The sequence below is a fragment of the Colobus angolensis genome, unplaced genomic scaffold, assembly GCF_000951035.1.
Source record: "Colobus angolensis palliatus isolate OR3802 unplaced genomic scaffold, Cang.pa_1.0 Scaffold7, whole genome shotgun sequence".
Lineage (NCBI taxonomy): Eukaryota > Metazoa > Chordata > Mammalia > Primates > Cercopithecidae > Colobus > Colobus angolensis.
This window is the reverse complement of record NW_012120709.1, coordinates 28,099,542-28,123,281: the sequence shown is the minus strand read 5'-3', so window position 1 is coordinate 28,123,281 and position 23,740 is coordinate 28,099,542. Positions and strand designations below refer to the sequence as shown.

At 44.9% G+C, this 23,740-nt stretch overlaps 1 protein-coding gene across 1 annotated transcript in view; it reads right to left on the bottom strand.

Moving 5' to 3' along the window:
• The window catches only part of SORL1 (sortilin-related receptor, L(DLR class) A repeats containing), a 161,888-nt gene that overhangs the window by 39,660 nt on the left and 98,488 nt on the right, over positions 1-23,740 (bottom strand). The window contains exons 23-31 of the mRNA XM_011926987.1: positions 23,356-23,469; positions 18,895-19,017; positions 15,878-15,997; positions 9,631-9,756; positions 6,855-6,962; positions 5,035-5,166; positions 3,869-4,000; positions 3,083-3,217; positions 2,097-2,252 (exon numbers count right to left, since the gene is read on the bottom strand). Of these exons, the coding sequence (XP_011782377.1) occupies positions 2,097-2,252; positions 3,083-3,217; positions 3,869-4,000; positions 5,035-5,166; positions 6,855-6,962; positions 9,631-9,756; positions 15,878-15,997; positions 18,895-19,017; positions 23,356-23,469 (1,146 nt within the window). The remainder of the gene's footprint in view (positions 1-2,096; positions 2,253-3,082; positions 3,218-3,868; positions 4,001-5,034; positions 5,167-6,854; positions 6,963-9,630; positions 9,757-15,877; positions 15,998-18,894; positions 19,018-23,355; positions 23,470-23,740) is intronic.

Here is a 23,740-nt window from a genome sequence, read left to right as displayed (position 1 = left end):
AACCACTCTGCAGAAACACAAGGTACATGGAGACAGGTGATAAAAAATAAAAAGGGGGAGAAAGTCAAGCCAAGGCAAATCATGTCACTTATTCCTGGACAATAAGGGAGGCACCAGAAGGCTTGAATACTGGGGAGGACATGATCGTTCATCAGTATGGGCCTTATCAGAAGAAAAACTGAAAGGGGGAGAAATATGAGGCTGATAAACCAGTTAGGAGAGTTCTATACTAAACAAAGAAGATCCAAGAGCTACAGACAACAACGAGTTTAAATTTGTTCCAGCACTGCACACAAAAAAGAAAGTACAAAAGCTGAACAGGATATATAAACAGAGATCTGCTCAATGGATTAGTCAGAATTTGCTAGAGTCTATTAATGTACTGGTCAAAGTTTTAATAAGAAAAGACAACTTGGAGAGGATAATCAAGTTATTCAATAAATACGTAGGCCTGGAGGGGAACGGACAGACACAAAGTTTTGTTTCGTTTTTTACAATTCATTTTAATTTGAGAAGCATTTAGGGGATATTGACTATTTGCCAATTGTTGTAGGAGACACAGAGCAGGATTCAAAGTAGTAGATGGCATGATCCCCAAACAGGAAATCCACGCAATGGCTGTGCAAGCAAAGATCAACACACGTGAAATAATGAGGAAGCAATATAGAGCAGATCCTGGTTAAGAATCAAAAGGTCAATGGGTAAGTTTAATGAGACTGGAAAAGAGATGGAAATCAGTTAAAGGAATCAGTGAAAGCACCATAGAGGTGGAACTTGAAAGGAGAATAACGCCCTATTTGTTCAAAGCAGAAATCTCAAACTTTAGTGAACCTAAGAATCATATGGGGATCTCCTGGGCTCCACCTAAAAATTCTCATTCTATGTTTTTTCTAAACACCCCAGGTGATTCCATTAGGGTGGTCTTTGCACCATATTTTGAGAAGTTCTGATGATATTAACACATCAAGGTCTCTTTTGCTATAAAATCCATGCCTCTGTTTGCACTGACGGATGGTGGGTTTCAGTGATAACGAAAGGAGGAAGACGAGGTTGAGGGTACAGGAGTTCCTGCTGAGGGCAAAACCTTGCTGCAGGTGCACAGGCAGGAAAGAAGCAAGTCTGTCTGGAGAAGGTGAGGAACCTAGCTTGGCTGAGGTAAGGAATCCAGGGAGGCAAGGAGGAGTCAGCTCACAGAGGGCCTGGAAAATAGAAATTGTCAAAAATTGAGCTTCTAGACAGGAGAACAAGGGGAAACTCAATACGGCAAAAAGACCACCCTAGTAAAACCATCATTTTCAGAATGTTTTATAAAAAAAACATAGAATCAGAATTTCTGGTTGGAACCCAGGAGATCCCTATATGATTTAGCTTCACTAAAGTTTGGGATTTTGATGTTTTTAAACAAGGAAGCAATGGAATGAACATGGTCACAGAAGAAAGGAAACGATCGTGCAAAGCATGCAAAAAATTATTTGTTCTCCTATTATAACTGAGTTTGAAGTAGACCCCTGTTTAGGAAAGAAGACAGGATCCTTACCTCTGTTCTGCCTGCAGTTAAGAGCAAGCACGAGAAGGGGTTTCAAGGTCTACCCCCGCCTCCAACAACATAGTGACTACAGACCTTCAGCTGCCTCTTTGAGTTTAGCCACTAGATGGCAGTGCTTACCCTTCTTTCAGTTGGACAGGCCAGCCAACTAGCAAGTGGAATTGGGCTCTCTCCCCTGAGAGTTTATAACACACACAAAAAGTGTCGCATTAATTCCAATTTGTACTTTCCCACTAAGAAGGCAGCAAAGGTGGCACAACCACAGCCTGGGTGGAAATCAGGGTGGCTGGCCTCTTGCAGGAAGGTCAGAGGCCAGTTATAGAGGATGAGATGCTCCCATTCCAATTTCCTATGCGTCTGTGATCCAGGGAGAAATGCTAGAAATCAGCCTTCCCTGGAGGTGCACCATTAGGGACAGGCAACGTGGCCACACGGCAGAGTCCCAGACAGCAGGGCATGAGGTCCGGTTGGGTTGTGCCCAGAGCACACCCCCAGAAGGTCCTTTCCACAACAGCAGGTACCACAGGAGAGGACCTGGGCCAGAACTCACCAAGCGAGGGGCAGGCTTCCTCATCTGAGCCATCTGCACAATCTCGGTACCCGTCACACACCCAGGTGTCCATCACGCAGGTCCCACTGCTGCAGCGGTAGTAATTGGGCAGACACGTGGAGGGCCCAGGAGTCGAGAAGGGAAGAATATGTGAATCTGAGAAAAACAACAAGCAAGGAAACCCAGAACATTAGAAGCAGCTTGATCTTAGACCAAACGTGTCCCAAACCTAGTGCGGATGTCCCAGTTTTAGCTGTACCTGCTGAGGGAGGCCAGTGCCAGGCACAGCTCTGAGCAGTGGCTAATCTAGAAATCATGTATAACAGGTTGTCAGAAGAGGCAATATTCTTTTCCCTTTTGGGGAGTAGATTTCCCTTACTTACTATATTTGATTTGGGCTAATATTCAGATAAGTTTGCTTTGGCAGGGGCTGGTGGAAGAAACAGGTGGCTGAGGAGGCACAGGGTGGCTGAGAGAATTCCTACTGAGGTGAAGCATTGTTTTCTAGTTAATTCAACCTCAACTACCCCACGACCTGGTTCAGAGATGAGAATGCCAGAAAGGAAAGGGGCAAGTCTGCATTCCACATGAGTGCTCCTCAAATGCATGGTGGAGCACACAGGACCTGGGGGCTTATTAGCATATGCAGATTCTGACTGTAGGTCTGGGGTGAGGTCAGAGATTCTGCATTGCTAACAAGTTCCAAGGAGATGCAGATGCTACTGGTTGCAAACCACACTGTGAGTATGAAGGCTCTAGACTTCTCACTCTGCCCTGAAAATATAGAATAAACAGCCTGAAAATAGGAGACACCAACCACACTTATTTCAAAATGAGAAAGAAGAACAGAAAAAATTTGAGTCACTATTCTCACAAAAATATGCCCCCCAAAACACGGAATAAGCCAGGCACATCCTGTATAGCTGGTGAAACTATTCCGGTGTGCCTTGGTTATGGGGCTGACCCAGGACCCTGGGGCCTCTTACCTCCACAATCCTTCTCATCACTCCAGTCCCCACAGTCATTCTCCCTGTCGCATTTCCATCTGTTGGGGATGCAGTGGCCATTCTCACACCGAAACTGGAAGTAGCGGGAGCAGTTTGGGGCTTCTGTGGGGTTTTCTGCGGAGATCAACCACGTCATCCGTCGCTTCCCCCGCACCAGTGTGAACACGGGGCTCCAACTCTATGCATCCTCCTCCAGACCCAAGTTCCTGGGCAACCCGCACTTCCCACCCATAGAGAGATAAGGCAGCTTCATGGATCCAGTGGGCAACAAAAAATACACCTACGACCTAAACAAAACCCCATCTTCCCAGCCCCTAACCCATGTTCCTCTGATCTACACTATGATATCCTGAGAATGATCACCTGAATTTTAATTCTGACATTTTACTAAAGGAATAAAACAACTATTGATGGTAAGCCAATGGTGACAATAACTATTATATGGTGGCCTGTCACTTTTAGGGGGAGGTCACTCCATACTATTTACGATAATTCCTTATCTACCATCTTCCTTATACATAATGTGGTCTTCCCAACTGCAGAAAGGAAAGGAGATCAAATAAACTTTTCCCTAGCACCTGCTGGGTGCCAGCTGCCCACTTCAAGACTCGACACCTCGTGTGAGGATTCAGGAACTGGCAGCAACTGCTGCTGAGTTAGGGGAAGGCCGAGTCTGCAGTGGGGGTGTCGGTGAGTGTCCCTGTAACTGCAGGCATCACTGTAACTAGAGGATTAGGATGCGAGGAGGCAGATGTGACATCTCACCGCAGTTGGCTTCATCAGAATAATCGCCGCAATCATCCATCCCGTCGCATTTCCAAATCAAACTGATGCACACTCCATTCTGACACTGGAAACCGAACTCATCACAAACCTTGTGGAACTCAGGATCTTGGGCTACAGAGGAAACAAACATCCATGAAGTCCGGGAACTTCCAGGCTGAGGGGTCGAAGCAGCCGTGCTGCTCAGAAGCAAGGGGGAACAGCAGTGAGTCCTGGCAAAGGACTGTCTGGCTAAAACATACCTTGAAAGCAAAAGCCAAACCTAATCTAAACAGAGCACACTCTGTTAATTAATCCATTCCATGAATCTTCACCGAATCGTGTTATGAGCTGAGTTTATCCCCCCAAAAATCATGTGTTTAAGTTCCAACCTCCAGTCTCTCAGAAACAGGACTGTATTTAGAGATAAGGGCTTGAAAGAGGAAAAGTTAGAATGAGGTGATCTGGGTGGCCCTAATCTAAGAGGCCTGGTGTCCTTACAGAAGAGGAAATGTGGACACAGACGTGTACAGAGGAAAGACCGCGTGAAGAGCCAGGGAGAAGGCAGCCGTCTATGAGGCCAGGGAGAGAGGACTCGGAGGAACCCAACCCTGCCGACACCTTGATCTTGGTCTGCTAACTTCCAGGCCTGTGAGAAACAAATTTCTGTTGTTTGAGCCACCTGGTCTGTGGTACTTTGCTACAGCAGTCCCAGCAAACAAATACAAGAGCTACTCCAAGCAGGGCACTGTTTTAAGATAGGGCCATAGCAATGCATGAAACCAGCCCCTGCTCCTGTGAAGCCCAAGCAGCAAAATGAATAGACAGGTCCAAAGTGGGGCAAGTTGTGGGAGGACCATGGAAGCAGGGTGACGGGCTGCAGCAGGCTGGGGGTGCCATCTGATACAGCACTGGCAAGGAAGGCCTCTCATTCTCAGCGGCCCTTGAGCCAAGACCCTGGTCACTCGCCATCCTGCCCTTTATATATACACCCACGACTGAAAAGCAGGATTCCTTAAGCAACAAAGGAAAGTCTTTCTCAGAAAAGGCAAGCTTGGACGCTCAACCTGGACGTGTAAGCTAAATAGAGACACAACCCCAGGGTGGCCAAACTCCCGTGCAAGTTCTTTAGTGACCGTCAGTCACCTCCCCCGCCTGCCCCAACTCACAGCATCCCGCAAACGCCGCATCCTCGTCGGACCCATCGCGGCACTGGATGATTCCGTCACAGACCATGGAGTGGAACAGGCACTGCTGGCGGTTCTTACACACGAAGTCCATGAAGTGTGTACAGAGGGGCTCTGTAAGGGATCCAGCGTGGGGAAGAGGCCATGAGCACTGTGGCTGGCTGGGCCCTCTAGCCCTGGGCAAGTGCATACGGGTACAGATGTGGCTTCAGGAAGCAACAGTAAAAACCACCATTTATTGAGCACTTGTTTTCTGCCAAGCCTAGAGCTAAAGCACTTGACATAAAGTGCATCATTAAACCCTCAAGACAACATTAGGATTTTATTGTCGCTAATTCAAAATGAGAAAACAAGGGCAGTAGCGTTAAGTATGTTGCCAAGAGTACACAGCTGATGAAGATGAAGCCAAAAGTGAAATCCAGAGCTGTCTGGCATCAAACCCCCTGATCTCAAGCATGATTAATATGATACTGACTCTCTAATATGGGGGTAGGCAAATTTTTCTGTAAGGAACTAGTCTAATGGAATGTACTGTGTCCCCCCAAAATTTGTACGTTGGAGCTCTGATCCCCCCATTTGACTGTATTTGGAGATAGGAGCTTTAAAAAGTAATTAAGGTTAAATGAAAACATAAGAATGGGTCCCCAACTCAATAGAATTAATGTCCTTTGAGAAGAGGGAGACACCAGGAATGCCCACACAGAGAAAGGACCATGTGAGGACACAGCAAGGAGACCTTCATACTTGAACTGTAACTGGCTCTCTCCAAGGTTTGCAGCATGACGGCCTTTGGACTTGAACTATAGCCTTAGAGTGTCCCTGGGTCTCCAGCCTGCTGGCTCACCCAGCAAATTTGGGACTTGCCAGCCTCCAAAATTGCATGAACCAATTCCTTAAAATAAATCTATATATATACATATGCATATCCTATTGGTCCTATTCTTCCGGAGAACCCCAACTAACCCCAACTAACACAACTAGGAAGCAACTATTTCAGGGTTTTCAAGTCATACAGCCTCTGTCACAGCTGCTCGAGTCCACTGCTACAGCATGACAGCAGCCATATACAATATGTAAACAAACAGTAGTTACTGTATGCCAATCAAACTTCATTTAATAGAGCAGGTTAGGGACTGGATTTTGCCCACAGGCTAGTTGGCCACTCCCTGCACTGATACATTAGCTCTCAATCTGGACTGCACAGAAGAATCACCAGGAGCACCATAAATGTCCCGACACCCCAGTCACACCTACGCTAATTACACCAGAATCTCTGGGGGTAAGGTCCAGGCACCAGAAGGTTTTAAAGCTCCCCAGGTGACTCCCATATGTAATCAAGGATAAGCACCAGTGACCCAAGACAATCTTTCTGGGTCTAAAGAAAACTGAAGATAAAAAGGGTCACCTGGCCTAAAAATGCCTACCCACCCCCCACTCCACCCCCAGTGATACTCAGCAACACTAATAAAACCTATCAAGTAGAAATAAGTGGCTGATTCAAAACAACCGGTCAATTAATAGAACATATTTCAACTAAATAGTATGAACTAATTCACTGAAGTACGAACTAATCCCACCATCGCCCCCAACCCTGCTTCCTTTCTTCCTGCTGTCCTTTAACCAAACCATGTCCCTCTGCCACGATCAGCCTCCAGGAGTCCTAGCCAAGTACTCGGGGATCAACTCAGTTAAAAGCTAACCACAAGCAGGTACTGAGGAAATGAAAGGATTTAGTCCAATATACGCTCTTCACTCACAATCACCAGGCCTGAGTGCGTCCTGGGGGCAAGGAATGAACTCACCGCAGTGCTGTTCATCGGAGCCATCAGAGCAGTCACGCAGACCGTCGCAGTGTTTGCTGGATGGGATGCAAGTGCCATTTGGGCAGCGGAATCCATTGCACTTCTTCTCTGAAAGAGAATTCAACAATACAGAAGAATGATGAGGAGGAGACAGGCAGGCACTCACACACGGTCCTGGCCGGAGTATACACTGGTACCACCACTGGGGAGGGCAAATTTGGCTGTAACTAGCAAAATGACAAATGTATATACACTTTGACCCAGTAATTCTACTTTTGTAGAAATGCATTCTACTTCACAACTGAAAAAAGTGGTGTAAATAAAAGTTTACGACCTTGTACTTAATGTAAGTACGAGGGTTGCATTACAACACCCTTTGTAATAGATTGAAAACTGCCCACAAGTGTTGCATTGCAAAACTGTGTAATAGATTGAAAACAGTCCATCAACAAGAGACTACTTAATACATTACTGTACACTGGAACACAGACAGCTATAAAGAGATGCAAGAAGTGCTCTATAAAAATCATGCCTTAAACAGTTCTGTGAAAAAAACAAGGTGCAAAGTTAAACATCATGGGTATGAAATAGGACAATAATACAGAGTACACTTACATTTGTTTATATATGCACAAAAATATTCTGAAAAAATATACAACTTGGTTTCCTATTAGGAAAAAGTGGGAAATGGGCAGGTGAGGAGATCAACCTTTAACTCTATACCTTTTTGTATCTTTTCCATTTTGATAAGTGTGTGTGTATGTGTGTATATATATAGACACACATATATATACACATATATGTGTGTGTGTGTGTGTGTGTATATATATTTTTTATTTTTATTTTTTTTTAAGGCAGAGTCTTGCTCTGTCACCCAACTTGGAGTTCAGTGGCGTGATCACAGTTCACTGCAGCCTCCACCTCCCATGCTCAAGCAATCCTGCCACCTCAGCCTCCTGAGTATCTGGGACCACAGGCGTGCGCCACTACGCCTGGCTAATTTTTGTATTTTTTGTAGAGATGGGGCCTTGCCATGTTGCCCAGGCTGATCTCAAATTCCTGGGCTCAAGCCATCCTCCCACCTCAGCCTCCTAAAGTGCTGGGATTACAGGCATGAGGCACCATACCTGACCTAAGTATATTTTTTAGAAGAAAAAGAAAAGCTTCAATGAATAGGAAAAGGACAATATGAATCCTGACTATGAAATCCTAGTTTTATAAAGCTCTTTAAATCACTCACCACCTTAATTCTGGAGGAATTCTAAGGCAAAGCTGTTTTGGAGAAAGTTTGCCTAGAAATGCTAAGAGTCTGAGGTTTCACAACAGTTCCAGGGGAAATTAAACTAGAACTAAGGTATCTTGATCAGAATCTTTAGTAGTAGGTCATCCTTTCTCCTGTGCAAAAAGTTACTGCCAGGCATTGGACTTGAAAATCAGTTCTGGCCAGGCGCAGTGGCTCAGCCTATAATCCCAGCACTTTGGGAGACCGAGGTGGGCAGATCACTTGAACCCAGGAGTTTGAGACCAGCCTGGGCCATATGGCAAAAACCTCATCTTTACAAAAAAATACAAAAATTAGCTGGGCGTGGTGGTCCACCCCTGTGGTCCCAGCTACTTAGAAGGCTGAAGTAGGAAGATGGTTTGCACCCAGGAGGTCAAAGCTGCAGTGAGCCATGATCACACTACTATACTCCAGCCTGGGTGACAGAGTGAGACAGGACAGGACAGGACAGGACAGGACAGGAAAGGAAAGGAAAGGAAAGGAAAGAAAATCACTTCTAATGGAGCAGTCATAGATAGCCTTTGCAAACTGAGCTCTGTGTAGAATAGTTCCTTGAGGATTAGGTATAAGCATGAAAATGTGTTTTAATCCTGTAAAAAGTAATCATTTCTGGGAAATTAGCCAAAGGATATCAAACAGAAACAGTAAACAGGCACCACTATTTGGAGAAATGGTTAAGGTCACTAGGTAGAAAAAGTATTTTAAAAGAGGTATGAATCAAAACTACGTGAGGCAAACACACACATTACATTAGTGGAAGCAACTAAAAAGATACAAATCTAGCATCAAGGGAGACTTGGGAAAACATGCAACGCATTACTAGTAGACACACATTTGATGTCATCCCTTGGAAATCCAATCTGGTAACAGACAGACTCAAAAACTGGTCGGAACCTTTCACCTTACAACTCCATACTGAAGAACGCCTCTCAGAAAATATCTCAAGGAAAAATCAGGCCATTTCCAAGGACATGAATAGTGGTACTAGCATAACAAGTATAAATCTAAAAACCTCAAACGCCCAACCAGGAAGCAATCAGGTAAACTAGGTTATGGTCGTATAAAGTGAGTATGCATCTTCCATGAAAATGCTTACTACAGAAAAATAGAGTTGCATAAACATCTTTACTTGAGGAGTAGAATGTATAACATGTAGACAGCTAACATCCTCTGCAAATTTGGAACGTTTGGCAAAAGGATAGAGAACCTTAAAAATATTTGGTTTCAAAAAGCATTTTAATTTGTTTACGTGGCAGTATTTTATATGGTTTGTGTGGGGGGCAAACTGCTTGCCTGCAACTGCTAAGACTATATAATATACTCTGATACATCATATGGCAATACAACATAGAAAGCAGGTGGGCTTATTCGGTTTCAGAGTGTAAACAGGGGCACAGGAGAACAGCATTTCATCCCCTGGCTCGCTGCTGCCTCCCTGCCTGAACAGCGGACACTGGGGAGGCTCAGGGAGGGAGCTGGGGAATTTGCATTTACCACAGTTGACTGGATCCTCATCGGAACCATCCTGGCAGTCCGTATCCCCGTCACACGCCCACCGCTGGGGGATGCAGTGCCCGTTTCGGCACTGGAAGTTGGAGGCCTCACAGGTGTGATAGATGGCTGTAACAGAGAAGAGAGACACAGTCGCACACCCCTCATCTCCATCCCCAGCCAACTGTCCAAGGGGGTGGGCTGAAAAGAGGTTTGCACGAGGTACGAATACGGTCTGAACTGTGGGAGCAGCCGGGTTTCTCCTCGGCTGGGAATTGGGCACTGGGGCTGACCTTGCAGTGGAGGGCAGCTCCCTCAATGGGCTCGAGCCTATGGATTTAGAAACATGACCCAGGCCACTGCCCAGACACAGACGCACACGTTAAAAAAATCACTCGCCCTTCACGACAACCTGTGAGGTAAGTATTATTCCCCTTTCACAAATGAGAAACAGGCTTAGAGAGAATAGGAAACTTAGAGATCATTAAGTAGTAACACCAAGGCCGTCCAAGGCCCAAGCCTGTACGTCTACTCTACCCTGGTAGTTTACCTTCTCACCTAAATCCTCTCACTCATCCAGATGCTGAGAAATAAGGAGTGGCAGCCTGTGCTCAGGAGACGGAGGCCTGGACCTGGTGAAGCCACCGTGTCGTGACCTCAAATTCACCAGTCGTACAGTGACACCTAAGGGCCCTGCTAAGTTCTGGAAGGCCATACGTTACAATTCTTTTAAAAAAACAAAAAACGATTTCCAATGTGAAAAACCTCAGGCCAAAGGAAGAATATAAAACAGTCATCCAAAATCACAAAGAAAGCAGGCCCAAGAACCTGAAATGGTCTTTCTGCAGAGTTAAGAGCAACATCTACCAGCCAATAATATGTGGTGTCCACTATAATCACTAAAAGCAAAAAAGAAGCTAGTGAAACAGAGAATCACTGTTAAAAATGAACAGCCCTCTCGGCACACGTGGGCTGAGGCCACCTGGAAGTCATTTAGAACCATCTCAAAATCTCAGTCAAACACTAGTTCAAATGCATAATATGTGCCTCAAACCCAACCAACACTCCTAATGGTCCTCTCCATCTGATTTCCTCTTCCTCCTCTGAAACAGAAAGCTGTTTGTGTCTGTTCATTGCTGAATGCAAGCCAGGACTGGCCTTGTTTACAACCAGCATAAAATAACAGAACCTAGATAGATGGGCTCTCTGTTAGTTTAACTGTGTGGACAGGATGACTCCACAACAGAAAGAAACAAAACACACAAAAGTGGGTTGCTGAGAGCAAACTAGAGTTTTCTGTTCAACTGAGACAGTTGGCAGTAAGCTGCCCAAGGACTGGGGAAATTGGTTTACGATGCCCTCAGGAATTTTACTGCATTTGAAGCTATTTTTTGCAATGGTCAGAAATCCAAAGAACCTGATTTTTCAAACCACTTTAAAACAAGTGGTGGCTCATTATCTATATCTTCCCATCTCTCCAAAGACTAAGGCTGTATTTGGCAGCATGTATATACAACTATAAGAAGTTTCAATATTTACAACCGTTGGCACTCAGAATCCATTAAACATCTTTAAAAACTATACTTATTTCTGATGAGAGGAATAAATGTATCATGCATGTTACATGAGTTTCTGCCCCAGTAACAGCCGTGCCTGGAATACTTTTGATTTATTCATGTCACAAGTCTGACAGCCTTTCAAAAAATCCCTCACCAACACCTTGCTCACATTCATAAAACATAAAGTTGCCTAAACTGATTGCCATGCTAACTAGTTATTATTCAGCCTCTGCATTGCATTTTTTATTGAAAACCATTTCAGAGTGCTAGTGAAGTTTCCAAATGACAATTCTGGGAGGTATAGCTGAGATCTCCTGATTCTATAACAGAAGCTGAGCTCAGAAAGAGTAATCAGTTTGTACAATTTCATTCAAGTGGCCAGGTATGGCTGGAATGCATAACACATTATCTTTTTCTAGATTTTTCTGTCTTCTTAGTAACTTACTAGCTCTGATTTTGAGTGCCCGGTAAATACTGCATGCTTAATACATAATTTTTTTTTTAATTACAAGAATGGAAGACATGGACTTTAATCCAGACTGAAGAATTTAGGGAAGAAAAAGAATCCTCTGCATGGTAGGATTCATTGTGACTATAAGAATGGTGGGGTTCATGTGGTAAACAATCATGGAAATCTAGTATCAGTTTCTAATATAGGTCAATATCCTACAACTTAATCTTTGACTCAGCAGAACTTTCCTGATTCATCAAGACCTGCTGGGACACCTGATTAAAAGCATTAACCAAACATGGGCAGAGTAGAACGGATGAAATAAGTACTATAACAGGGAAAGTACTGCCTTATTTCTTACAAAGCACTGACTATTAAGAAGAGAATGAGGGCCAGGTACGGTAGCTCACACCTGTAATCCCAGCACTTTGGGAGGCCAAGGGGGGTGGATCAATTTGAGGTCAGGAGTTAGAGACCAGCTTGGCCAACATGGTCCCATCTCTACTAAAAATACAAAAATTAGCCAGGTGTTGTGGTGGGTGCCTGTAGTCCCAGCTACTTGGGAGGTTGAGGCAGGAGAATCGCTTGAACCTGGGAGACAGAGGATGCAGTGAGCCAAGATCGCACCACTGCACTCTAGCCTGCGCGACAGAATGAGACCCTGTCTCAAAAAAAAAAAAAAGAAAGAAAAAGAAAAAAGAGTGTATGAGAAGGGGACCAGGTGCAGTAGCTCATCCCTGTAATCCCAGCACTTTGAGAGGATGAGATAAGAGGATCACTTGTACCCAGGAGTTCAAGACCAGCCTGGGCAATATGGCAAAACCCCATCTCTACAAAACACACAAAAATTAGCCAGGCACGATGGCACATGCCTGTAGTCCCAGCTACTCAAGAAGCTAAGGCGGGAAGATGGATTGAGCCCAGGAGGTCAAGGCTACAGTGAGCTGTCATGGCGCCACCGTCCTCCAGCCTGGGAGACAGAACAAAACCCTGTCTCAAAAAATAAATAAATAAAATAAAAAGTAAGTGCATAAGGAAAAAAATGACTATCATCACAATTTGAATCATTGACAGAGAAGAAAAAGCATAAAGTATAAAAAAAGAACACTGAAAAATAAGGGGCAGATTTGAAAAAGAACCAAACAGAAATTCTAGACACAAAACATATACTCACAGAAATAAAAAAAAAAAAATAGCTCAATGTATATGTGAAACAGCAGATCAGAGTTAGCTGAAAAGAGAATTGCTGAACTGGAAGATAAATCTAGCAAAGTTGCTCAGATTCCACATAGTCATAAAGCAACAGCAAATATAAAAACAGGAGGGAAGAGAATAACAGAATGAGGTAGTCCAACGAATGGCTTAGAGTAACTGCTGAAGACAAGACCAGAGAAAGTAGCCAACAGGTATAGTTGAAGAGTTAGTAGCTGTAACTTCCCAGAGTTGTCTTTTGAAAAATTCTCAGATCTTAAACAAAGTCTCAAGCAGGATAAGTAAAAATAATTCCACACCTAGGTAGGTGAAACTAAGAGCAATATAACCTAAAGGTAATTAGAAAGAAAAGAATGTCTGTTACTGTTTGAACAGACGACTAAGAGCAGAATTCAAATCAACACAAAAGAAGCCAGGAAGAAATGGAAGAATTCTGTGAAAATACGGAAAATTACTAAAAACCTAGAAACCCAGACTCATCTGAATTCAAGATTGAAGATTAAAGATATGTCTACACTACCAGAACCTTAAAAGAGTGTGCCACTCATAGACTCCTGCTGCAAAACCCCTGAAGGATGTGCATTGGTGGGAGACATTAGCAACAAGACACAAAGGTAATAGCTGTGTGCCTATGCAGAAGAGTGGTTATTAAAAAAAAGTAACAATGAAGTTTAGGATTTTGCAATATAAAACTAAAGTTTAGGATTTTTCAATATAAAACTAAAATACTAAATATTTAGTGTTTAAAATACTAGGTATTTTAGTACTGGAACTGTAGGCAGAGATTTGGATCAAATTCTAAAGTCCCCATATATCTAGGAGAGAGGAAAGATGTTAAGAATATACATAAAATGACTACAGGTAATTGTCCTTAAAAAAAAACACACACAGAAATCAGATGTATACATTTAAAAACAATAGCAGTGGGTTGAGGTGAATAAAGAAAACAGCCCCACGGAAAGTAAAAGTGGGGAAAAGCAAAGCAAAGAGGACACACAGCAGAGTATACATCCAAGCTGATGCCAACAGGAGGTCAGTGACCCTGACCTATTTCTTTTGGCACTGTACCAGCTTAATTTAGTAGGTCTGAAAATGAGGGGTCATGCCACACATCACCATGAGCTCACATCTGACCTCCAACTATTTTGAGATGACAGAGAAGGTGGATCATCCTTGAAAGGTTTGGAGGAACAGCCCTTGGAACAAGGCTGCAGTTGAGCAGCAAGGACTCAAGTTTTCTCTGGTTTGCCTTGCCGGAAGAAAATCAGAGAAAAAAACCCAGGAGTTTATACAAGCTTGCCTACAGAAATGAAGTTATCAATTCATTCTGTAAGACCGGCACACACTGCTGAAACACAAATTCGAGTAAGGCAGTTGTGTTAACAAGATGGTCAATCATACTGCAATTTACAAACTGCAATGTCCAAGTGCACACTCCTAATCTATTAACTAATTATCCATCCAAACCCAAAGCTTCCAAACCGCATTCATGTGTTTCCTGTGCCAATGGCAGCTCCCCTATGGGCCTCGGTTCTTCCTCCTTCTGCAGGCTTATATACAGACAGAAGCATTTTCCTGCAGTCTTTTCAGAAGCAGAGGTGAAGACACAGAGGCTGCACCAGAAAGAATATGGGTGGACTTCACAAGCGAACAGGATTTGGTAATATCACAGAATATCCCGTGTGATGTATAAGGCATTTGAAGAGATCCATTCACTTCCTTAAGGCCATTATGAGGTCACCTCTAAACTAAAACGAATGGAGGGAAGCAGTTGCGCAAAATTACTCAATCCACAAAGGTTCTCTCAGCACGTACTCTATTATGTGCTGGGCACTGCAGAGAATACAAAAGAGTAAAAGAAGAGGTCATCTCTCTCCTTGGGGAAGCAAGTCTAAGCCAGGCATAATGCACAGTTATTCATCCTTAGGTTTGAGATATAACAGATGTACCTTCTTTGTATTTGCTTTTACCAATTAATAGGCGTGCTTTGAGCCGCCAGATGCCGGGCAGGGTAGGAAGTGCTGGGATACTCTGGGGGCAGAGGAGGTGAAGGCATGAGATTTAAAAGTCCAATAACTCACAAGATTAATGACTGGCTTCAGATAATTGAGAAGCTGACTCAACAATGAATTGCACAATGACGTCTGAATTATCCGAGCGTAAAAACAGATCTGTCCTTACCATAAAATGTTTAAATGAAACATCTTTATTTCCCTAGTCCAAAATCACTAGAGGAGTTCAAGACAGAATTGAATAACAGCTTCTCGAGGAGGCCGTAGAGCAAATTTACTCAATGAGTCATAAAACCTGTTTTTTATTCCTTAATTTTTGTTTTGACAAATTATAATGGGGTACAAAGTGATGATTATAAAATGGAATTTGTCTTCATTTCTCCACAAACTTCCCAACTCCTTGCACGACCTACTGCCCATCACCCCCAGTCTGCCCTGCCCCGTCATAATGTATATGGCCACCATTCATCCACTCATCCTAAAAATAATGTAATGAACGTAAGTGAACCCAACAAAAGAATTAGAACATTACCCCTACCTTACAGCACCTAGCACTTGCCTTGTATTCATGTTGTTTCCATCTTTACCTTTAATAAAATCTTAGCCAAAATGGGTACAAACACGGTTTACATTTTCATTGTCTGGGGAACTCCCTGATGCTCCATTTAAAAGACATGAACTAGTTCAGTGCTTACTCAAAGTATGTACCCCAGCCGAGGGGCTGGTCTGAAAACTGTTTAACACTGGTCCTGAATAAATAAGAAGCTTGAGCCAGAACATAAATCAACGATATCACTCAGAACACTATTTAGTCAGTTGCAAGCAGGGTGTTGATTTACATTCTGGCACAGGCTCCTTATCTCATGACAGACCAGCTCTTTGAGAAGCACGAAACTCGTTGATTTCTAAGGTCCAAGCTAATTCTCAGAGCCCAGATCTTCCGATTGTTTAAAGCTGTAATGTTAACCACTGCATGAACAGATCAGTGCTGTCAACTGAGTCCAGGAAGTACTGACCGGTACAGTTGGCTTCGTCAGACCAGTCCCTGCAGTCGTTGTCCCCGTCACACACCCAGGAGGAGCGGATGCACATGCCAGAACTGCAATTGTACTCGTCACTCCGGCACTGGTGCATTTCTGCAGGTGAGACCACAAACAGAGAGGTGAGGACAAAAGCTTGTTCAGAATTTTGTCTCTGGTGTGAAAGCTCTCATAAAGGACGGAGATGGACCCATGATCACCAATGATCCATAGACACCATGAACGAAGAGACTTTTACCAGGGACATAAGGTCATTTAGCAGCTTTCAGTCAGTGTGCCACAAATGGGTTACAGGGTGCCGCAAGTGGCTGAGATTCTGCGATCCTCAGACCCTTAGAGCTGCTTGCCTCTTGAGAGCATCCTGTCCATTCATCCCAGTGCTCTCCACATATATGATTGTCTATGCTTGCTATGATGGAAAGAGGTTAGGAAGCAGTGACAGAGGAGGCCAGGGAGTAGAACTTTCAAGAAACAGAGGACTCCTACAGACACAGCCTGTGGTTTGAGAAAAGGAGCACCAAGAGGTCTGCATGCGCTGATCACCGTGAGATGCTCAGTCAGAGAGAGTAAAATCAGTGCCGAGCTCCCAAAACGGAGGAAACGTTAACTCGGGACTTTCTGTGGGCAGAGCTCCAGGGACGTGGGTGGATGCGCTGTCTCTAGAAGGGTGGGGGCCTGGTACGAACCAACCACTAGAGCTTGACCAAGAAGGGGAAGGAGGCTGCCCTGGCAACAGCCTTCAAAGCTCCTGGGGAGATCATGAAGACAGAATGCTATAGACTGAGCCTATAAACAATAGCAATTTCTTTCTCTCGGTTCTGGAGCCTAGGAAAATTCAAATGTTTATACTTCATATGTTGGAACTTCAAATTTGTTATGTTGAAACTTAATCACCAATGTGCTATCACTAAGAGATGGGGCCTTTGTGAGGTAATTAAGTCATGGAGGGGGAGCCCTCATGAAGGGTTTAGTGTCCTTATGAAAGAGGTGGGAGGGAGGGGAGCTGTTCACTCCTTCTGCCACGCTTGTGTACAGAGAGAAGCATTTCCCTGCAGTCCTTCCAGAAGCAGAGGTGCCATCTGACGATGCAGTGAAGGTACCATCTATGAGGAACAGGCCCTCACTAGACAAAAAGTCTGCTGGCACCTCAATCTTGGACCTCCCAGTCTCCAGTACTGTGAGAAACAAAATACTACTGTTTATAAATTACCTATACTAAGTATTTTGTTATCGTAGCCCGAACAGACTATGACATAGAACTTTCACATGGAGTTTACAGAGCCTCAGAAAACAGGAGCAGCCAAGCGTGGGGCCCAAGGCAGCCATCTCAGTCATTCTCCCCAAGAGGCTTGTTGATGGCAAAGCTGGTAAATCAGATATTTATGAGGAAGAGTGTGGAAACTTACGAAGAGGACCTGCATCAGAGGATGGGGCTGACTGGGACGCTGGGATGAATTCAGGATAAACCAGTAAGAATGGGACATGAACAGAGGATCCAGGCGGCTGAAACTGTTTCACAGTCAAACATGTGCCCCGTACGTGAGCTCGATGATACCAGAAAGAGGGAACCATGTGGAGTTTCCTTCTTACTAGGGCAAAACTAGCCGCACATTTCAACCTTCTAAGAGTGCTGGGAAAGGAATGGCAGAGATGAAGGGAAAATAGTTGCACATTCCAAGGACATGTTTTCAGGTACTTGAAGAAGGAAAACTGGGAATTTTTTTAAAAACCTTCCAAGAGCCAGGCTAGGGGTATTATCTGTGTGGAAGTGGCCTAGGCTGTGCTCTACTGGTTAAATTGTGTTGAGATGATTTACAAGCCTGCCCTAGCTCCCTCATTTCAGCTGCTGTGAGTCAAACCACCTGCTCATAATCAAGCAGGCTGTGTTCATGTGCACAAGCACAGCGTGGCTGGACCTGCCCCCGTGGACAGGGAGAGAGGGCCGAGTAGGGCCTCGCCAACTCATCACCACGTCTGGGTCAGCGTCTGGCCTCCGCTCTCACTTCCCTCTCCTGCCTCAATCTGGAACACCATGCTGATTGCATAATGTCTCCTTTGGTGGTCAGCAACTATGAGTCTGGGACCGAGGACTGTTAACTAAGATGGGTCTCATGAAACTGACACGGAGGTACTGTGCAACAGAAATAGTGGAGGATTAGAAAACAGGAGACATGGATTCCAGTTCCCCATTCTGACACAAACTAATTGTGTTACCTTGAATAAGCCCCCTGACCTCGACAGACGTCAGTCACTTTAGAAAGTAGAAATTAAAAGGATTGGACCAGAGAATCTCTATCATTCCTTGGAATTGTAACCCACTGTTTTTCTAAATATAAAAATGTCCATTCAGAAAACAGATGCTCACTCAATGCCTATACCATCTGCTGACTTCTAATAATAACAGAGTTGAATGAATTAAATTGGTTAAAAAAAAAGAACAGTTCACAGAGGTGCAGATTTGTGTCTTCAGCGGGCTAATCTCACACACACTCAGACATGTGGCCCAAGCCTGTAGAGCTGTTAATAACTCCCTGAATTCATTCAGAAATTTACTTCCTTATCATCACCTTTTGTCCTTGTAGCACCTCTCCAAGGCAAAGCAGAGTCCATTTCTCCATTTTTCAGATTAGAAAACAAAGGCTAATCTATGAGTAAGTGACAGGAGTGAGTCTCGGCTCCATCTTTTCTGACCACGAATCATGAGGGTTCGATTCTGCTGGAGACGCTTGATCCAGAGACCCTAGATTCCCATTCACTTTGGATCCAGTGTCTCCAGCAGAACTGAATCCTCACGAAAAGCAGAAAACAAGCTCTTTCAGAATGGAAGAGAGAAATGACTCAACCCCATCATGTGGATGGAGAAAGCCATTCAGCTAGAATATCATAAATCCTGAGATGGTGATCAGAAAACCAGTACACACCAGTACAGCCCTGTGAGAGAGCACGATGACCCCCTCTCCAGAGCAGGGTTTCAGGATGTGGTGTCCCCTTACCACAATGACTTTCATCACTGTTGTCTCCACAGTCGTCCTCCAGGTCACATTTATAGGAGAGTGGGATACAAGTCCCAGACTCCTGGCAACGAAACTGGGTGTCCAGGTCACAGATGGTGGTAGCTAAAATGGGAGAGAAAGATGACATACTCCTTAGGTACAATTAACTTCCCACAAATGCAAACATCCTATTGGAAAACCAATTAAAAAATAGAAGAAAGCAGATATTAATTGTAGCAACACAAATTAAACCTAGACTTACAGAAGAAATAAATTGCATGAGAGCCTGAAATTTACAACCAAGAGAGATAAGGGCATATCTTTCTGTGGACAGCTTCCAGATTGGAATAGGACTGGGAAAAGTGAGAAGCTGTCATCTGTTGGGGAGAGAGAGTGACAGGCTAGATTACCTCCTAAGATCCCTTCAGACGCGAAAAGTGTCTTCCTAAATAAGTGGCAGAAATACCTTTATCTACAAAACTACCTTTAGAGCTCAATTTCACCCGAGAAGTTGGCACTTCACTGGACAGATGGTAAAGGCAGCATGGAGGTAGAATTCCACCGTAGGAACACAGGCTCTGTCTGCAGTCGGTCAAGACTGGGCATCAAATCCTAGCTCTACCTCTTCCTGGGGAAATTAATTTTAATCTCCCTATGGCTCAATTTTAATCTGTTTTTGCAACAGTAACATTGGGTAAGATAACATGTCCAAGTGTTTGAGATCACAGTCAGAGAGACCAGATTTGTTTTTTTGTTTTTTGAGATGGAGTCTTACTCTGTTGCCCAGGCAGGAGTACAGTGGTGCAATCTTGGCTCACTACAACCTCCACCTCCCAGGTTCAAGTGATTTCTCCTGCCTCAGCCTCCCAAGTAGCTGGGATTACAGGCACCCACCACCAACCCCAGTTAATTTTTGTATTTTTAGTGCAGATGAGGTTTCATCACATTGGCCAGGCTGGTCTCGAACTCCTGGCCTCAAGTGATCTGCCTGCATCGGCCTCCCAAAGCGCTGGGATTACAGGCATGAGCCACCGGGCCCAGCCAGAAAGACTAGATTTGAATTGAATCTGCTACCTACTACAACTTACTTAATCTACCTTTACCTGGTAGTATTATTATGAAGACAAATCAGGGAACAAGTTTGGAACCAGAGCCTGTTAAATAGGATGTAAATATAATGGGCTCTAAACAAATGTCACTTCTCTTCCTCACCATTCCTCATGTCCTTCTGCCATTAGAATGGATATAGAATTAGATTTTTCTTCCTCTCCTAAGTAGATATTTCCTGTGCTCAAGCACAATCCCTGGCACCCCGTGAAACACCCTCCAGGAAAGGCAAGGGGAAGGCAGGCTGCTCTCAGGAGCAGTGAAAGGCTGACCCAGGAGGTAAAATGTGGCAGAACAGAATCCTGGCACGGGGGAGGGGTTGTCGTGCACGAAATGCCAAATAGCAATGCTGCCGTTAGACATCCTGGCAGCTCTTATTTGAGGCTCCATTTCTTCTCTGTAATTGAGCTCGTAGTGGGAGGCAGGGGATGAATGCAAAATGACAAGACTGCAGGGATTCACGTCAAAACCCTGAGCGCCTGACAGCCACCCAGCTGCAGGAATCTGTGTAAGAGGGAGGGAAACCCCCTGACAACACCCTCCTGCATCCCTGTGTGCCCTCCTCCACTGCTCCCCGGCAGCTGGCGGGGTGCCCCACTCAGCTCCCCACATGGCAGGACTCAGTCACGGCGGTCCCTCTTCTGCAGCCCTGCTTGGAAACAGGGAACCTCTCTCCTCCACACGCAACCTCCTTGATGAGGAAGACACGTGTGCAGGCACAGATAAGCCCCTCTCTCCATTCCCAGGCTCTGAGTTTTAAATCCTTCTGGTTCCTCCTCTCCACACCTCAGCTCCATCTGAAGTGTGTAGATCTGAGCCAGGTGAACTAGGGAGATGACAGAACAGAAAGCAGGTCTCGGGGTCTCTGGAAAGTGAATCCCAGTTGACATTCACACCAAGCTGGGAGGAGGGCGGGGCCAGCTCCATACTCCATGTATAACTGTGCAGTTTGCAACAGAGCTCAGGGGCTGGGTGGGAGGAAGCCACTGGGGGCAGCAGGTGCCTCCCAAATGATGTAGGTCTTCATTCCTCTCAAAACTCGGAGCCAATACAAGATTCAGCCTGTCCTAGAAACCAAGCCCAAGGGCACAAGGAGGAATGCTGTGCCGCCTGCGTCCCTCACTTGGATGTGAGGTCATCTGGCTTGTATCTCACTGCTTCCACTGTGCCTAATTATGTCTGGGCAATTTCCTTGCAACTTGTTAATTCTGAGAAGCATCTTCTCTCCCACCCAGATATGTAATAAACTCCTTTCCGTTATCTGCTTCAATGCTGTTAATAAGCATTAATGTTTTTAAAGAGCTTTGGCTATTCCCTCACAAATATCACACCTTCCTGCAACTCTGGTAGACAGAGAAAGCTTTATAGGCCTTATTTTTTGCAGAAAAGACAGAGAGAGGCTAGTGCTTTCCCAAATCTGCCATTCAGCAAATAAGCTCTTCTCCCTCGGTGTGAAAGGCATCCTCTGAAGCCAAGGGAAAACGATTAAGGAAAGGCTTTGTAAATAACCCTCTATCAGTCAAAAGGGGGAGTCTATAGGATTGCAGGGCCCAGATGTGTTTAATGAGCTGGATATTTCTCAAGTTGCTTTCTGGGTGAAGTGGCAGGGGAGCCAGGCACAGGCCCCATGGATGACTGGCTAAATGAGTATCTAGAGCTGCCCATTAATCTGTTCGTACAGTACAAATGGGTAAATGAGCCCCTGGGTTGCCAAAGGTAAAATATTTAAAAGAGAAGCTTCTGACTTGGTTCCTGCTTCCGGTCTCTCTCCATCAAACGCATTCTGCCGAGTCACTCTTTATCCTTCCAAAGATGAACTTTTATCACATCACATCAGTGGTTCCCAACTGCTTCTCCCACAAAGTCCACAAAGCCCTTGCTGCCCTGGGCCCCACCCATTCATCCAGCTTTACCTTGGCCCCTGTGCCCATGCCCATTCCCCATAACTCAAACCAGTTTCCCGGCCACGCCAGCTTCCCCACATGCTGCTCTCTTGCCTGTGAATTGATTGCCTCCACCTCTGCTTGGCTCACCCCAGACACTCTCCAGAGCTCTTTGCTAGGGCCTGCCCAAGCTTGCTTTGGGTGCCCATCCTACATGCACATGACACTTCCGCATCACAGTGCCCATCGCTCTGCTATAACTGCCTATTCTTCTGACTCCTACTTCAGACCGTGAACTCCGTTTCCACCTTGATCGGCAACATATATGCAGGCCCAGTACACAGCCTGGAACACAGGGTGTATAGCAACTGCTCGTTGAGTGAATGTATGACTAACAAAAGGGCAAATCATCTCCTTATAAGATAATGTCGAAGTTATTAGAAATTAAGTGAAGAGGCCGGGCGCGGTGGCTCAAGCCTGTAATTCCAGCACTTTGGGAGGCCGAGACGGGCGGATCACGAGGTCAGGAGATCAAGACCATCCTGGCTAACATGGTGAAACCCCTGTCTCTACTAAAAAAATACAAAAATCTAGCCGGGCGAGGTGGCCGGCGCCTGTAGTCCCAGCTACCCGGGAGGCTGAGGCAGGAGAATGGCGTGAACCCGGGAGGTGGAGCTTGCAGTGAGCTGAGATCCGGCCACAGCACTCTAGCCTGGGTGACACAGCGAGACTCCGTCTCAAAAAAAAAAAAAAAAAGAAATTAAGTGAAGAAAAGATAGTGAAAATTTGTGGTTCATAAACTATCTGCTATTTGTGGTTGTTTGGTTTTCTTTAACTTCTGCTAACCACAGTCTCGTACTTTAGAAGTCAGACCGTAAAAACTAGACAGCTCAAAGATGACATTTACACGGCAGGTACACCAATGGCCCCACACTGTAGGCCAAGCTATGCATTACTAACCAATGAAAACGATCTCTCTTGAGCCTGGTAGATAGCCAGCGTCAACTAACTGGAGTAAATACTCATTTCCCATCCCTAAAAAGGCTGAATATTGAATTTCCAAATCAAAGAATATCATGTTTTTACTCACCCAAGTCACCAGTTTTATTACAGAGCCACAGCCAAGGCTAGAGCCCAGACTGGCAAATCAGGCAAATCAGACTGTCACCCAGGCTAGAGTGCTGTGGCCGGATCAGTTTCAGCCACGTGATGTTTATCTACAAACCTCTTGTCATGAGTGGTACTTCTGGGGTGGTTAAAAACATATTATGTATATAATATTAATCCTATATATCTAAGATCTACCTGTATGTGGAAATACGTTTTCTCTGTCATCCAAGCCCCATCCACTTAGATGGGCATCACCAATCATGGGTGGCCCTCACCCTAGACCTTAGGCCCTCAGCCTGGGAAGAGCCAACCAGGCTTCTGAGTAATGGCAAATGCTTAATGTCCAAGCCCAAAGACTCACGGCAGTTTCTCTCATCGCTCATGTCTCCACAGTCGTTGTCGAAGTCACACCACCAGATGCTGTTGATACAGTTCCCGTTGCTGCAGCGATACTGGTTGCGGAGACAGGTGTTCTCTACCCGTCAGAGTGCGGCAGGGGAGGAAATGAAACCAATATTATTCTCACTGCTGGACCACAGGACTTTCTCTCTGGAGTTTCCCTTTCTTTAGTAACATGACGGTAAAGGGGGGAGGAGGAACGCCAAGCACGCATGTATGCAGGGAAGGAAATGTCTGTCCCATACCAGCCTCTTGCTTTCCTCTTTTTGTTAAAATCAAAGGAGAGAAGGCTTGCTGGAAGAAATGGTTAGGAAGGATAACCAAGACACCAGTTGAGTCTATTGGGT